Below are 17,901 nucleotides of genomic sequence, written 5' to 3'. Positions count from 1 at the left end.
CGGCTTTTCACATCGCACAACCGAGGAGAGAAATGAAACCGGGCTTATATGTTTCCTATGAAACGTGTGTGTTCCCAGCACATAAATCAACAAGACTTCACCAGGAAAAACATTATTAAAAAGAAATAAATCAAGCTGAAAGATGTGGCATATTGCCACGTCAGAACTACTGGGAAAAATAAAGAAAAATGGAAAAAAGAAAAATAAAAAGGCAAACTTTGGATAACACCAAACTAGTTTGCTTTACTATGGTAAAGAAAATTGTTTTGACTTATCTTCCTTCCTTTGTTTCTGATCTTATGTTATATTTAGATCTCTCTATTTGAGGCTATATGTCTCTATTTAAAGGCTATAATGAGTACCAAGAATGTCCCATCCAATCAATTTCTATAATTAAAATTTTTCGCATTGCACAAGTCAAAGTAATACCATTCAGATTACACATTTTTCCTTAGCAGTATTAAAATTTTGGCAGGATTGTACCAGAACAGCGCCGATTAAACTGGCCATCCTACTGTGTCAGTACCAACAAACAGAAAATTATAGTATCTAGGAGAAAGAGTTGCTAAAAGAAGCCATTTCTGCGTTACATGAAGGACTGATGCTGACTGCTGCAGACAGACCTGCTTGGACAGAACAAGAAGAAGCAGCCGCTGCCACCACTGCGCGAGGCCTCAGTAATGAGCAGTAACGAGCTCCATCCTGGTACAGGAGCTTTTTGGAACTGGAAAAAGATGCAGCTTCTATGGGCAACACTAGACTTCTTCACCACATTGGGTACGTAAAGGCTTTTTCTTCTTTTCCTTCTTTCTTTTTTTTTTTTTTTTAATACAATGCAATCGGGGCAGCACATCATTGAAAATCTTTAGATAAAAGATAGAAGCAGTGGGCTCTGCATGACAGATAGAGCAAAGTCCTCCTGTCTTCCAAGTGCTCAGCGTTTTATTTCCCAGTGCTGACCTCCAAGTCAGGCAGTGCCACCAAACACACACGTGTCCTCTGGTCTCTCTCTCTTCTGCTTCATCCTGATACTTTGCTGGTCACAGGATCAAACACAGGGAGCAGGAGATTGGCAGCCATCTGTGAGTGCTCTCAGGACACAGAAACTAGTTGATAGTCATGATGAGAGCCTGGTGGTGGGCCTTGATGCCGCTATATCAGCTATTATTTTTACGCTTTTTAAATTTTTATTATTCTTTTCTCTCTCTCTCTCTTTTACTCCTTTCTCTCTCTCTCTCTCTTTTATTCTTTTCTCTCTCTCTCTCTCTTTTACTCCTTTCTCTCTCTCTCTCTCTTTTATTCCTTTCTCTCTCTCTCTATCTTCTATTCCTCGAGGACTTCTGGCCTCCATACCCTTGTTTTTTTCTTTCTCATTAAGACACAAAGTGATCAAAGCCACTCTCTCTAGTCCGTGCCATTGGTAGAAAGAGGTTATCTTCAAAATTTTTCTAGAGACAAAAGTGCATTCCCAGCATGTGGCATGGTCTAGGGTGGGAGGAGTGGAAGGACGAGTCCAAATCATCTTTGTAAGAAACCCCCAACCCCAAAAAGATACCACAACTGACATCCAGCTACCAAGCACAATTGTACCTGCTGAGCAAAGGGTAAACGTGCTTTCAAGTCAGCCTTACAGCATTCACATCTTTGATTTCAGTGGAAGCACAATGAGTGTTTGGGCCAGGAAGAAACGTGGGAGTTGCCAACAGAGGCACCAAAAGCTCAGGAGATGCTCAGTGCTCCTTGCAGATGGGAATCCCAGAGTGTAGTTTTAAGATGGCAATGGAGTTCAGGTAGAGAGTAGAGGTCAATTTGTTTGTCTGTTGTTCCAGTCAGCTCTGACGAACATCAGAAGAAATATCTAAAATTCAGGTTTTCCCTGAGGTTTTTTTGTTTGTTTTGTGGTTTTTTTTTTTAGTAGTTTTTTTTTTTTTTTTTTTCTCCAATAAAATAGCTGAATGTTGATAATACAGAAGGGTACAAAAAAAGTAGATGATATGAGTCTGTATGGCAGGAATTGCAGTGGGAAGTTCTTTGGAACAAAATGAAAGTCTGAAATTTCAAGTGTTGTCATTACAGGTAGAAAATAAATATATAAGTGAAAATCCCGCCCTGCACACACATGCACCAGTGGGAGGGCAGCTGCAGTTACTCCCTCATGCCTGAGGTTTGCAACAGTGACAGAAAAGGATAAGAAAAATGACAGAGAAGGAAAGCAAGAAAAGAGAGATTTGGCAAGACCTTGCTAGTCAGGGACCCAGCAAGGTTGCTGAAGTGATTAACGTAGGGTGAAGGGAGGAGAAATGGAGCAATGCAAACTGACTTAAGAATTACAAACTTAACTGTTCCCTAAAACTGACTTTCTAGAAACCAATTCCCTCATTAATCGAGCATTATCTATTTAATTGCCTGCACTGAATCTTCAGCAGTTTACTTTGCTGCTAATGTCTTCTTTTAAAACACCAGAACATCGAAAACAAAGTCTAGCCATTGATGAAATACCACATTTATGTCTTTTCCCCAAAAAAGCTCAGTGTGGTTATGTTTGAATCCCCACCAACATCTCAAGAGGAAGGCAGTTTGGGGCAGCAGTGGGCTGGCAGAGTGGGGAGCTGGTGGGAGAAGAGAGGGTAAGGGGAAAGGCAGGCATCTGGGGACAGGACAGTCCCCTGAGATCAAGTCACGGTCAGAGGCGTGTTCTGCATCAGCCCCAACCCTAGTGCTGGCCTGCCTTTAATGCTTTCTCTTCCCTTTTTTCTTGTAATTTCTTTCAATTCCAAGAAAGATAAAACAGAGGAGATAAGTGTAAAGAGCATTAGTGGGCACCGTAGGAACATGCAGGAGGGACCAGTGGAGCAAGGATTGGAGGAACAAAGGAAAAGAACCATTAAAGATGGAGAATACTGAAAAAAGATGTTACTGAGGGGGAGAGAAGACAGAGTGTCTGAAAGAAAAGACGAGCCGTATAAAGAACAAAGCATCAGAAGACATGAACTCAAAAAAAGGTCATAAATTTCAGATTATGCATTTCCCTCAGCAAAACAGTGGGAAAGTATGTTACATTAAATATGCCATTGCCACACACCTTTCAAAAAGGAAAGGGGGAAAGGAGTAAAGAGGTGGATAGAAAGTTATACAAATAATGAAATGCTTCACTTATGTGATACACTGGAAGAAGCAGCTGCAAGGTTAAGAGCAAGAGTGGTAAATAGTACCTCTTTTGAAAGCTGACGTCTGTGATGGATATAATAGATTTCAAAATCTAGTCAAATAAAAAAAAAGAGACAATGAAGGTGAATGCAGCAGAACATATTTTTGGAGTAAAGGAAAAGTACAATAAAAATTGTGCAAATGCCACTAACAATGTAACATTTACAATCATGTCTTAATATTGTTTGATATTTCCTGTCCATGTCCACACTTGTAAATAAGGACTATCATCTAGCATTTAAGCAGGTTCTCAGAGTTTATTGTCATGGCAATTTCTCTTAACAATTTACACATACAGAATCCTTATGGCAAACAGTGATGATGGTACTCACTCTCATTCACACATTTGTGTTAAAGAATCAGGCCAGCAGATTTCTCACTCTCGCCCACACATAAAGCTACCAGCAGGTAAAGGGACTAAAAATATTTCACAGGTTAGAATCAAAAAAGAAAAGTGACCTTGGGAAAATAGAAAGATGGTCTGAAAAACAAGGATGCTACTCAATGGACAGCTGAAGATGCCTCACTGACCCAGGAGGATTCAGCTACACACAAAGGGGAACAACCACCTACAATTTACTGCAAAAGATCTGGGCATCACCATGCCAGATAAACTGGCACAATTCAGTAGTGACCATCTACTGCAAAAAAGGGCAAGCACTGTAGTTGTGTGTACAGACAGAAGTACAACAGTAATCCTCTGCCCTCCTCCCCTAAAACCTGGGCAGAAACTCTGAAACCTGCCTGGGCAATGTCCTCCAGGAAAGCTGTAATGCCCCACAACCTGGAGGAGAGCAATGAAGTCACTCAACACTTCAGAAAACCAAAGGCAGCTGTAAGGTTGTAAAAGTCATTTACCTATCTGAACAAAAAGGTAGGGAATATTTCATTATAGGGATTGTAGCAGCTTGGTTAAAAAAAAAAAAAAAAAAAAAAAAAAATTGAAGCAAAGGAGATTACTTAGATTAGATATTAGGAAAAAAAAAACTTTGTAGTGGCAGAGATAATGATTGTCTGGAGAGACTGCAATCCTCAAGCCAATGTCTGTACAAACAAAGCTAATTTATTTGTACACATCACTTGAGGACTCCGCAGTCCAGAAGAGCATGAAGAGGGGGAGCCTGGCCTCTGAGGGATTGTCCTCTCTTCCCCTTTGCCTCTGATTTGGGACTTCAGCCTATCTTCAACTCGCAGGAGACAAAAGCATTAATGTGCTCAGCACAGTCAGATCAAAAGGCACATTGGTATGACTCACAACCACTTAGCAACTTGCTTAAATGAATTGTGGACATAGAACTGTTAATAATTTCCCTTGAATATTTTGGGATTAAAACCTCATTTTGTATAGGTCCCTATAGCTATTAATTTTTTTTTAACCAAAATTCCTATGTTTTATGCATTTAAGTTAATAAATCCAGTGGTGTTAGTTCTATGCACAACATTTCTAGAAAAGCTAGAAAGGAAATTAAAAGGATGGTAATTTTAAAATCTAAATTCAAACAGCTGTTAATCACTTGGCATAAAGATAAATACATGGAAGAGCCACAAACAAATCACTGGTGACTCCCAGCTCCTCGTTCCAGTTAAAGAAAAGAGCCCTCTCTTACTTTAATTTTTCACTTTGGCTTTCATTAATTTTTTTTAAATAAATAAAAAAACCCCATCCTAAATGCATTCCTAAAGGTCTCAATTTTCTGGAACTGTTTTTTGCCCTCCTATATGTTATCTCTTGGAGGACTATTTGGTGTGTATGTCTCATTATTTCAAATAATTTTAGAGGTGCAATTTGAAAAAGGCAATTCTCTATATGTGTTATTACTTGCATTCTAGCTGAGAAAATGTCGTTGTTGGGTTTTAAAGGGCCAGACACAGGTAGTCTTGTCTGATTTTTTGGGTTTTGATTCCAACTCTGCATGGCCATGGCCAACAGGCTGGCAATTCACCAGCTGCATTCAGCCTCTCTTGCTCCTAATTACTCAGTTCCCCAGTTCTCCTCCCTTGTCGGTTCTGTTCTGGTCACCACAATTAATTCCCATTTCTTACTCCTATATTCACATTCAGCTCATTAATTTCTGGCCAGTCTCCACTACTGTTTCAGCTCAGCATTTTGCAATTTCTCTTGTCACTGTTTAAGGCCTTTTCCCTCTTGTTTCAGTTTTGTGGGTTTGAAGGACAGTTTTTAATTGCACCTTACAGAAGAATGGGTGAATATTTTGCTGTTCTCAAGTAGATGCCAGGGAAGCTCCCATCTCTCCCACTGGCCATTTTCCTTCCTAAACTGGTCTGGGAGCACAAAACCATCTCAAGAGTGCAGCAGCACCAGAAAACACTTCTTTCTCCTGCAGGCTTAAGAGCTGGTTTATGCACAAAGAGGAATGAAGAAAGGGACTGTCTGATGAACCTTGACTCTCAGATTCAAGATCCCAGCTCCAAGTGGTTATTTTAATGAATATTACAATATCCCCCAATAGAGAGTTTTTCCAGCTTCCTGGGAGTAGCCAGGAGTCACTGATTGATGTCTCTTCCCCAGGAGACAAGAAATGTGGTCCCTTAAGATTGGGTTTCCCTCTCAGTTCTTTTTTCCTCAGCAGACTCGTGGCCTCACTGAAATTCCTAATGGGTATATCATTGTGTAACCACAATCATACTTCAGCTGTTTGATGGTTGTACAAATATGCCTTAATCTGAGTTAATCCTAATTCTTAGAAGTGCATCTTCATAAAAATTTGGAAACAAACATTTCTCTTTTCTCTGCAGTGAAGTAAAAGGAAGTTTGCCCTTACTTGGAGTTTCCAGTCCCAATATTGTATCACTGGCAGATGACATTGATCAGGTAAGGTATCAAAAGATCATGGACAAATCTTTTAAAAATCAGCTGTTTGTAGAACAGATTAACTCATGTATACCAGTGGAGTTGCGTCACTTGAAACTACGCTCAAATGAAACCTTAATACAGCTCCCTGACTTTAAAATCCTTATTACTAATGCGTATTTTTACCTTACAGGCATTGTGTTAAATCCTGTGCAAATACAGGAAAAGATATCAATTCAATAGAGACTTCATGTTTATTGAAAGGAAGGAACTAGAATAAGTACAAAATGGGTTCAGGAATACAAATGCTCTGCTTCACATCTTTTTATCAGCCAGTTGGTATTGCAAAGTGATTTCAAACAACAACAACAAAAAATATTTGGGTAAAGTTGCATGAAATACCTAACGCACAAATGTGAAACATTAGCAATTAGAAGAGAGTGATTCTTGAAAGCAAACACTGGTATCTAATTAGTTAACTCCTAAGGCATAGCAGGCTGTGTAGCAGCTGATGCAATTGATGGCAGCAGGAGTTTGGAAATAAAGATCTCTTTTTGGCACTGAGAACTGAAAGAGAGCTCAAATTTCTGTGGATTGCCTGGCCCCGAGTTCATGCCTCAGAGCTCACATTTCTGTAAAAAAGGAAAATTAAATCTCAGAGTACAAGATCTGGGGTTCAGTGTGGCTATTTATTAAAATTCATCTGGCCTCCCTAGACTGTGAATATTTTGAGTTGACCTAGATGGAGCTCTTGATAAAATCAAGCTCTCCTGGGGCATTTCCAGTGTTTTCTGATAAAAGCTTAGTAGGATTGTGCTAACAAAAACTGAGACACTTTAAAGCACTGATCATCCTAGCTAGAAACCAGAAACACAGTGGCATGTGAAAACAAAGAACAAACTAAAATCCAAAACCTCCAAAAACCCCAATCAAGCAAAAACCCGAGGAACAGTCATTCATGGTGATTTATGATGTGTTTGGTCCTGGATTCATTCAGACTACCTCTTTAGAGATGTGGCAGTCAGGGCTACGGCTGCAGCAGGCTACCGACAGAGCCCGTGGAGAAGTGAGCGCTCCCTGCAGAAAGCAGCTCCGGTCCCTTCTGCCCACAGCTGCTCTGTGTAGGAGCCCTGTCCCTAGCGGCAGCAACTCAGGTAGGTATCTGAGGTTAAATGAGATGGCTCTAGCGTTAACGTATTCAAATTTATTGCCTGATTGCATCTGTGACTGTCCCACTTTTTTGTGTGTGTTTGGATGTGTGTATTTAGCTTTGGTATTTCCTTTGAAACAAGATTCCTGTTTCTCAATATCCATCCAAAGACAGTACGACAGGTGGTACTAGAGTTGGCTGTCCTCAGTCTATGCTGTGCATTTCTAAAAAGGTTTGTTTGTCCTGTGCACCCTACCATGCCCTGGAGGTATCAGCATTTTGTCATTTGACTTAAGTTCCCATCATTGCTTTTCTGCTCAGAAATTCTGCCTACTATCCTTACGTCATCTCTCTCAGTCAAAAGTACTGTTTCTTAGGCCAGGCAGAGACCTCTGGTTCCAGCTCAGTTCAGCTTCAGAAGCTCCATATCTGCTGTCCCACAGGCAACAGCTACAGGCTCTCATAAATCTGTCAGTAGGTCTCTGTGTGAGTAACCTCAGCAGTAGACATACAACAGCACACCTGAATTAAAAGGACAGCCTCCTGCATTACTACCCAAGGTTTGCCCTACACACAGTATACTTAGCATTCCCAAACCACTACCTTTTCAGCTTAAAATGTTGCATTGTATCACAAGTGACAGCAAGGAGAAAGAAACACTGTCCTTCCTATTTAGCAAGTACACACTGGTGTTCTCAGCCATGTTCATGTGGTTCAGTTGATCCAGTCTTGGGTAGTGACTGAATTACTGTGCAGGCTGCACTACTGCGGACCTGGTCTAGTTTAAAGAAAGGTTTGCTTATGTGATGATGAGCAAGCTGGAAAGGTCTCTCTGCTGCTAGCTTGGTAAAAAATAAAATAAAAAGTAAATTATTATCAATAAAGTGTGTTTGATTAGGTGTCACTGAGAGAAAGAAAATGCCTTTTCATGTCACTTTTAAGAAAGAACAAGGTGTGTAACTTTTGGGATGTTTTTGCTCTTGGCTAATCTCAGATTCAATATTAAAATCTCAAACTTCCCAAAGGAAAGAGATTCTGCATCTTTTAATGAAAGATAAAACAACAATATAAACATACACAAATTTACAGAGAAAGGATCAACTTTAATACATCTGGAGTAAAAGGTGTTCTTTTTTAAATATGGTATAAAAATAAATGCAAGAAACATTAACAGATAATATACAGACAACAGACAAAGACACAGGCTTTCTTTCTCAATGTGAATACATCAGTGAAATGAAACCTTCTGTGCTAATTTATTGTGCAATAAATGTGATGCCATATGTATATTTATTAATATATGCATTTTTTACATTTCTTCCAGTTTTTGATTGACGTATTTTTTTAATAAACTGTGCCTAGCAGAAGCTTTTTTTTCACTGTACTTGAGCTTGCAGAAAATAAAAAGACACAGATCCAGCTTGATATGAAGTAGGAAGTGAGCAGACAGTTTTCGAAATGGAGGCATCGAAAGGCTAGAGAGTCCCTCGGAGTCTGTAATGCCTTAGTATACACAAAAGAAAACAAGTCAGGTCCTTGCTCATGCAACATCTTGTTCTACTGTCCTCTGAGTCAGGCAATCAGTGAGCTACAAAGTATGTATAATGATTTGAGTCTGCTTCCATGCTACAAGGTGATCCTTTTAGTAGGACTGCACTAGACTGGTTAACCTCTTTGATGTGAGCGATTTCCCCTGAGGAAAAGATAAAAACAAAAAACAAAAACAGAAAACAGAGGCATGATCACTGCAAACCTGTTCATCAGCAACCACTTAGCGTTGCCACATCACTGTCAAATAACTAGGGGCACCGACTGGAGCCTGACAAATCTTAAACCACAGGAAGCCCTTATGCTTAAACACCTGCACTGCCAGCCAGCCAGATTGTTTCACAGAATGAGCCAGCAAATTTAAAGGCTATTTTTGAATGTGGTTGGTTTTGACTTAGGAGAAATTAATATTGAGGTTTTTCCTGTTGATTGTACTCAAAACTTGAAGGCTACTACAACTGAGAGTGCCTTGTGCTACAAAGATGAATGAGCAAGCTGCAGTAGCTCTGTCACAGAAGACAAAAAGCTACTTTAAAGTTCAGATGAGAAAGTAAGAGGCAGATTGCATGTAGGCAGGAAAGCAGCTTTTCCATGAACACAGCTATTGGTTTCCTGAGATTGTATTTATTATTTATAAGGAACATTGGTCACATATATTACACATGATTGCATAACACTGTTTTGAAGGTGTTTGGATTTCCACATTGTTATTTTCCTGATCGTTTGCCCTTTTGTAAGGATGTGGTTTCAGTATTTTTAGCAAGTTCTTTTAATAAGGTATAATGACTGTCCCACAAGAGTTAGGTCTACAGCATGAAGAGGATAGTGTAGGGTATGTCACCATGGTATATTTCAGGCAGAACTGAGCTTTATCTGAATCAGACAAAAGCCATGAAACCACATAACAGGACTTAACTCTCCTAAGGCCACATAGAAGGAGTTAGCTCTCTTAGGGCCATCCTACCGTGGCTCGGATCCAACACAGACAGAGCTGGCACAGCAAGCTTACATCACTCCTCAAAATACCACAGGCATATCCTGATGATGTAACATAAATAGATCACAAAATATTAAACAGCAAGTCTCTCTGTCTAACTCCGCAGTTAGATATTTAATACTTACATTTATTGTGTTGTTCATTCTAAGTGCACAACTCAGAAAAATCAAACTTATTTTGAGGAGACTACAGTAAGAAATACTGTAACTGTGGAGAGATGCTACAGCTTCTGCAGTAAATGAACTTATTTTGCCATATCAATGAGTTGTTACGGCATCTGCTATATTTATAACTTGGTGGAATTACACAATGTAATATCTATTGTCATTATCAATGAAAATTATGTTTACGGGAATCTGCAAGTTGGTTTCAAGCAACTTCAAGCTCAAATGCAATATATCAGAGAGGGTCTTCACAAAAGGAAGAATCACTGTTTCATTATTTGTTCTCTGAAACACAGGTTGAACAAATTAGGATGAGTAGTTCCCCTACAGTATAATTTTGAAGGGAAATCATGATCTGCAATGTTGGGTTAGACTGCTCATCAATCAGGTTCACCATATCACCTGACAGTATTAATATTCGCTTGTTTAAAAGATGGAAAATGTCCTTCCTGACACACTCTCTTCCCTATGTCTAGCTTTAACTCTGTCACTTTCTACCTACATTAAATTATCAGCTTCTTGACACTCTTTAAGCCTTAAATTATGTTTTCCTCTAATGTAACACGTAAGCTATTATACTAAGACACCTTTTCTTTTGAAATAGTCAAAAGAGTCTCAACAGCTGTGTGGCACTGGAAAGCAATTTCAAACAGCATGTCTGAAATTAAGTGTTTTGTTAGGTGATTCATGATTGTCAGCTTTGGACATAATCTAGGAAACTATTGAGTATATGCTTATATATGATGAAGTTATTTGTGCTTAATTTTACAGGTCTACAGGCCTGGTTACTTTCTGTAAATACGTGTAAGTTCCCTTTAGTTCTGAACTGCATAAACCGGTTTAATTAAAACAATTAAACCAGAAGCTCTCTCTTAGTTTTTAAAACAGTTTGCTCAATACCACACTAGAAAGCTGCACAAGCTCTTGTAGTGGGATAAAATCTGTGAAATATTTTTTTATTCTTATCTGCAACAATTGCTAATTTTGGAGTTGTAAATTCCCTGCAATTTTTAGATGAGCCATAACCAAATTCTAGCATCTCAGGAATGAATTGTGGTATCACAGAAATGAAGAAGTTTTGATGTGAAAGCAGGCCAAAAATTAGTTGCTAGTTAGTTGATCTGACTTGTAAAATCTTATTCTACATATTATTTGAATTTTCCCCTATAGACACAGTGAGCTGTCATAACAAATTTTTTCTGTATTCTACATCACTTGCTCTCTGGATATTGCTGGTCTTCGGACACTTTTTTTCCTAAGCCCTACAGTGATCAGGATTTTTCTGGATCGTCCTCTTCTCCACCTCCCCTCACTGCCTCAGAGAATATTACACATCTTAAAGATACGAAGTCTGAATCTGAACAACAATAACCTATGCTCTTTTTCCAGGTATTAGTAGTGACAATTTATCTTATAGTTGGAAAAGTGAGAATTTAGAAGATACACCCTCCTTAAGAGATCTTCTTCCACATTTATTCTGAATCAAACTTAGTTCTCTGATTGGGAAAATAAGCTTTTAATAAACAGAATCCATAGCAGCCCCAAATACAGAATTATCCCCCTTCTTATTCAGATCTACAGGAATTTGTTATTTTACAGAATATTTCTTTCAAACTCTGTTCCTGAGGATACTTTCACTTTAGATCTGTACAGTAGGGTTTTGTAACTATCACTTCCAGGAGATTTCCACATTTACTCAATTTACAGACTGATGTAAGGATCATCCCTAGTGGGTCATAATTTAAGAGCTGAGCCCAGCTATTTCTTTCAGTTACAATGTTAATAACATTTCCATAAGCCAAATTTTTATTTGGGAAACTACATCTAACAGACCAGTTTTGAGATATGTAGCGTATGAGTCATCACACATAAGAAAACGTTTCCTGTGCTAATGAGATTAAAGAACAATCAGAAAAAAAAAATAATCAGAAGTAGTAGTAGATGTTTGTCTGAAGAATGAAAAGGACACCCTCATTATATTAAATATATTCTTTCCATTAACATTTAGAAGTATATGGCCAAATTCCAAACAGGATTAGGATTTTTGGTTGTATTGGTGCACTTTGGACATATGATTTGAAACTATTTAACAATTTTACTAATAATACAGAAACCAAAATGAAACCCTTGCACATGCCCTGACAAGGGAGTCAGAGTTTGAGGAGGCAGCACAGCAGTTGGAGTAAACAAGTACATCTAAGAATACAAAACCAATCGGCCTCAGTGTTCGTGTCCCTACCTTAGTGTATTAGTTGTTAACACCTGGAGTTGTCCTTCCAACTGTTCTGTTAGAGAATTTAGGGGGAAAATTGCAAAATCATGTGCAGATTTATGAGCTGCTAAATACAAACGTGCTGACTGACCTATTTATGCAGCATGATGCTAACACCTCAAATAATCCAGCAAAGAAGTCAGCAACAACCTCAGTACAGATGTGGCTTTTAAGAAATCAGTATGAAATTTATACAGAGGCCAGAGCTGAAATGTCAAGATCAAGTCTTTTCCTTTTAGAAAATTAATTCTCTTCCTTTCTGCTAGGCAACCTCAATGGCTCCTTTTTCATGTTTCTTTATTGCCAGCGCAGATGCTATTCCCCAGGACCGATACTGGTAGAACTAGAAATGATAATTCCACGCAGCTAACCAGGTGTAACAGAGAAACAGTGTGAACCCCGCTGCGAGCAAAATGAGATGCAGAGCGAGAATCGTCTCTCCTTGCTCTCACCATTCCCCATCTGCTCATGTGCGACACACCTGCAGCATGCCAGCAGCTCAGCCGGCATCGGCAGGGAAAGCTCCCAAGTGACATCTCAGTGTGTTGCACACGGAGCTGGAGTATAAACAGCCCCAGACAGAAGCACATCTGGAGAGGCACAGGAGCAGAAACACAAAGTCCCTTTCCAAGATTAGGCAGCCCTTGCTCCTCTAGCACAGGGGAATGGCTTTAGCATCACTCAGGGGCTCAGGATTCTGCTTCAGTTTCCACAGCAGCACGGGATGCTGCTCTCAGCCACCCGTGCAGCTGTATTTCTCTTTCAGACATGTGAGGAAGGGGACGCGGTCATCATTTACCGAATTTGGGGCATGAGCTGTCAGCACAGCTGCAGCACTAAGTGGTTGCATGTGCAGACAAATCCTTCTGCCTATCGCAGGGATTTGCAGTTCTCTGTTCATTTCTCATCAGGGCCATGCCATTTCCTGGAGTGGCCCATAGAGAGGAGGCAGTGGGGGAGCAACTGCATTCCTGTTTTGTCTCATTCCAAATCAGGTGGCACTCCCTACTTCTTTCTCCTTTCACACTAATCTTTACATTTACTGATAAGATGCTCTCATTTGTGATTAACCTACAAAGTCTTGTCAGATGGGGTACTTAGAACTTGAATAACCTGAATAACCATCTGAAGTGTGGAGTAACACACAAGATTTTCCAAGTGCACTAGACAAATATTTTTAGTATGTTTGTCCTAGGCTTGACCCCTCAGGTTTCTATACCTCTCTGCATTTCTCATTCCTGCAAATTGCTTAAGACTCAGGTAAATATTTGTCAGCTAGGAAATGGCAGAGACTGGCCCGATATCTGAACAGTATGCGCTGGCTCCTCACTTAGATGAACCTGGCCATGCAAGTGCTGCTCCTCAGCTCTTTCCTTCCATCATAGACTTCAGCAGCTTAGCTTTAGTCATGTAGAACAGGACAAGGAGGCCAGTCCTCAATGGCATGTCCTACAGATGCTCTTTGATTTTCATCATTAGCCTGGGGATCATTCATAAAAACACCCTAAAACTAGATTTTTGGACTAATTTTTAGTCCAAACTAACAATTTCAATTATTTCACCGATTCTTTTTAGTCAAACATCAATAAACCATTTATTTTCCTGAAATGTAAAAGGCTTTAATTTCTACAAACACTTATTATTTTTGTTATTGGTTTGTATTTGTCAAATGAGAAGCTTTGTGATTTTTTAATGACTAGTTATTTTCTAGTTTAAATTTTAGGAATAACCTGTAAGTAAATATAAAAGTCTAATTGGGATTTCTTCCATGACTGTACATTGAACATGAGATCTCACAGCTGATACTGCATTGAAGCTCATTCACAATGCTATGCTCCAGAAAATATAGCCCTTAGTGGGATTTTGGGGCTAGATGGACTTTTGGTCTGCACAGTAGGGCTCTTGTGTACATATGTTTTATGTTAATATAGAAAAATTTCTGGATTAACAGATGAAATAGATATATTACCTGCCTTGTTTCTCAGTAAAGGGACAGATTTTAACAGAACAAAAGATTACACTGGTTTAAGCATCTAGAAAGCTTATCCCCCACTGATAAGAACTGAGGAAGCTATTTTTATGAGTTTTAATTTCCATCTCTAGACCATAATTTGCTATGTCTTGTTAATTGACATTAGACTGAGCCTCTGTGCAAATGTGCTGTGTTTAATGGCCTTCACATTTCACATCTCATGAATGAAATGGTCTAATGTTACTGGTTTGGAGAGGGAAAATATCAAAGGACGCTGTTAAGCAAGTTCTTCCAGCTAACTGGGAGAAGACAGCTGGAAAGGCTATGGGTAATGTAAGATATAATGGTTTTATACTCAGAGATATTAAATAGAGTCTTCTTTATGAGGTTATGAGTGAAGATAATTACCATCTGATGGCTCTTTAGTTTAATATATGAACTGAGTTTGGTCTGTTTTGTACTGGCTATATTTCCATAAAAGGTCACAAACTTTTAACAAGTATATTTTTTTACCTTCTCTATCACTGGGCAGCAACAGGTGAAACTCTAACACTGATGGTGGTGTCTGAAACCATGACACCAACATGAAATGATGGAGTGTTTCCCCCCAGGCAGCTCTGAGGAGGGAGACTGCACCTTCTCACCCTGCTAACTTGGTTCTTGGTGGGACAAGAAAATTTGCATGGGATGGAAATGAAATTAGCCCACTTCCCTGCAAATGAGATCCCTTTGTTTCAGGCTTCCAGACCACTAATCGTAGCTAAGCACAAAGCTAGCACTCACAAAGGTGTCCTGCTCAAACTACCAGTCTGCCACTGTCACAAATCCTGCATGCACATGAGAAATTAAAGACCAAATTTTCCTTTAAAGGACCTCTTTGTTCACATCAAGATTTTCAGTGAATAGTCAGTTGTTTTTTTTCTCTGTAATTTGGATGTTAGTTCTTGAGGTAGAGGAAGTTTCCTGACTTTTTTTTTTTTTAAATACAGATTTTTTTCCCCCATGTAAATTCCTCAAAAGAACTTCAATTTTTAAATGCTGCAGAAGCAGCTGATTTCCCTCTCTCTACTATGGTGGCAGGCAATGAGATTCTCCTCCTCCCTGACTTACGTCTTTAGCTTCCCTATTCACCTGCCTGGGGAGCTGCAGGTGACTAGACCTTAATTATTCCCAAATCGAAACCCAAGGGGCTGAGCTGGCCAGGGTGGAGCACAGCGCTCACGGTCAGGGTCAGCAATGCTCCCTGTGCCTCTGAGTCAGAACTGTGACACTTGTGATTGCTGGTGGCATTTCAAGGCAATGCACTTATTCAGTGCCACCACTCCAGTGGTGCTGAAGTGTACATGCTCTAGATTTTCACACAATACCTGGCACTGTGAGTAAGTGAGCAAACCAAAAACAGCTGTGCTTACTACTCAGAGGCAAACTATAAAGTGTTCGGTAATAAATATTACATATAGCAAATGCCAGTTTGCTGTTACTTTATCTATATTGTGCATGACTGCAGACCTGTTTCTAACACTATTTATGTTGTCTGTCATGGACTGCCAAAGGCATTAGCAATTTTGCACTATAAAATCTACAGAACAAGCTAAATAGCCAATGTTTTTAAGCTGAGCACTTAGGGTTTTGGGCACTTCAGCATCAACTTATTTGAAGTTTTCTGGAAAGAAAACTCTTCAATGTCAAAGAAATGCAGACCTGAGCCTAAGGTTTTTTGGTGTATATAGCTCCACTTCGAATTTTTCCTGATTAAACTAGAATTATACTAGGTCATTTCCACTTAATTCAAGGAATAGTGCAGAGGGATTGTCCTTACAAAGTTTCTAAACTTTCTAGTTTAGCAAATGCTTTCCATAGCAAGTATAACCCACTTTCAATTGTCACTGATCAGGAGCCTCTTATAATCTGCATCTTAACAAATCAGGTTATGAATTACAAGGTCATCTTCTCAGGTTCAGTCCCTAGACAGAACCAAAGTTACTGGGTCTTTTTAAACAATTCAGATGGAATAACTGAAGTCTAATTTAGTTCAATACAAACCTAATTTGATGTGAGAAAAAAATGGTGAAAATTAGTCTAAATTTTCTAAACCATCAGAGGAGAAGAGAATCTATAATTTTCATCTTACTAAATCATTCAGAGATGACAGCATTTATCCAGGTTGTAGAAGACCTGTTTCACACACACCTATTTTCTGTATTAATCAGAAGAATAGATCTATACCACAGTCCCTCACTTCACAGTTGAACAAATTAATCAGTACACTGTAAGATATTCTGAGAAGTGTTTCCCTCATCCCTGCTGGTTGGAACCACTGTACCAACGTAGACAATTACATATTATCTCATAATATGTAACTCATCATAACCGAGAACAAGAATGGAAGAACAAGGATGCGTGGTGGCAAAGAATCCTGGAGCAGTGGGTGATGTGAATACAGTCTTCTTGGAGAAAAGGTTTGCACTTGAGCATCCTGACATTCTGGATTATTCTAATAGACAATATAGATCTAGCAGTGACATGTTTTACTTTCATACCTGACCTGACTTGACCGACTCCGCACAGATTCACAGGTAGTCATTTGAGGAAAAGCAAAACCACAGTTTGTTATTTGATATCTTGCTCTGTGAAAAAAGAATTGTCCTCTTCTACTGAAGAAGTACTAACGCTTAACATTTAGAAATCCTCATTCCTATTTCTAGCTTGCAGCTGGTTTATTTGGTCTGCCGTGTATCTCTAGCATCCTGCTATTCTGATGCTTCTGCCCTGAGATTAGCACGATAAAAATCGGGCACGCCTGCAGGGCATAATGCTCCACCGTTTGTGCACAGAACTGCTGGGTTATCAGTAATTCTGCTCTGAGAGGGATTATCGCAGAGTCATCTTCGTGCCTCCCAGTCTGTCTTCAGTTTTTCCCTTTCTGTACTGTATTCTCCTCACATCTGTCTGCAGCTTGCCATTTCTCTCCTTATAGCCACCCATTTACATACTCTTTACCATAGCCAAATCCTGATCTCTGGCCTGTTTAAACTGCCATGAATAAACATAGTCATTGCAGCTTGCCAGGCACTGTGACTGGGAAAAAGCCTGGCTCTCAGAGGTCTCAGATGCACTACCTACCCTCTACACTCTCTTTTATCAACATAGGCTTTTTAATGAATATGGAACTTCCTATGCAATTATCATGTAAATATCATGTACAATGTTATCATGTACAATGTTGTTTTATAGATCAACCTGCTTAGACAACACACAAATCACACTGCAACATGCTATGGCAACACCACCATGCAAAATATAGGGGTTTTTGTTTCAAACATTAGGATAGTTTCCTTTGTGGCTGTTTATTTACTTTTTAGTGTCCTTTACTGACTTTGTCCCATTGAATCCAAATTTCTTCCTGATTACAGTGTATTCAAAGCATATTACAGGAAGCCTTTACCTATAAGAAAGTAGTTAAAGAATTACAGGTTTTTTAATATGTGAGTTATTCCCACAGCCTTACAAAACTTTGTTCTTTCACTGCATTTGTTTCTTTTTTAGATTGCTAGAAACTATATGTTATAATATATATATATATACAGATATATATATATATAAAAAAAATACTTGAGGAAATATTCTTGAGCCTCATTATATGGGAGGCAGTTTCTGAAAACTGCTTCTCCTTCCCTAGGAACTACAAAAACAAAAACCATGATCTTTGCTGAAAGCTCTCGTGTTTTCCATTTCAACACACACAGCTCCACTAACCAGGTCACAGAAAAAGCCACGGA

General features: G+C 39.2%; 1 protein-coding gene across 1 annotated transcript in view; it reads right to left on the bottom strand.

The window, feature by feature from the left end:
* Positions 1-8,198: 8,198 nt before the first annotated feature.
* The window catches only part of LOC104521474 (regulator of G protein signaling 7), a 67,191-nt gene continuing 57,488 nt past the window's right edge, over positions 8,199-17,901 (bottom strand). The window contains exon 13 of the mRNA XM_029083855.1: positions 8,199-8,672. Coding sequence (XP_028939688.1) covers positions 8,514-8,672 — 159 coding nt within the window. The 3' untranslated portion in view covers positions 8,199-8,513. The remainder of the gene's footprint in view (positions 8,673-17,901) is intronic.

The sequence above is a fragment of the Antrostomus carolinensis genome, unplaced genomic scaffold, assembly GCF_000700745.2.
Source record: "Antrostomus carolinensis isolate BGI_N321 unplaced genomic scaffold, ASM70074v2 scaffold5600, whole genome shotgun sequence".
Classification (NCBI taxonomy): Eukaryota; Metazoa; Chordata; class Aves; order Caprimulgiformes; family Caprimulgidae; genus Antrostomus; species Antrostomus carolinensis.
This window is presented reverse-complemented; position numbering and strand designations above follow the sequence as displayed.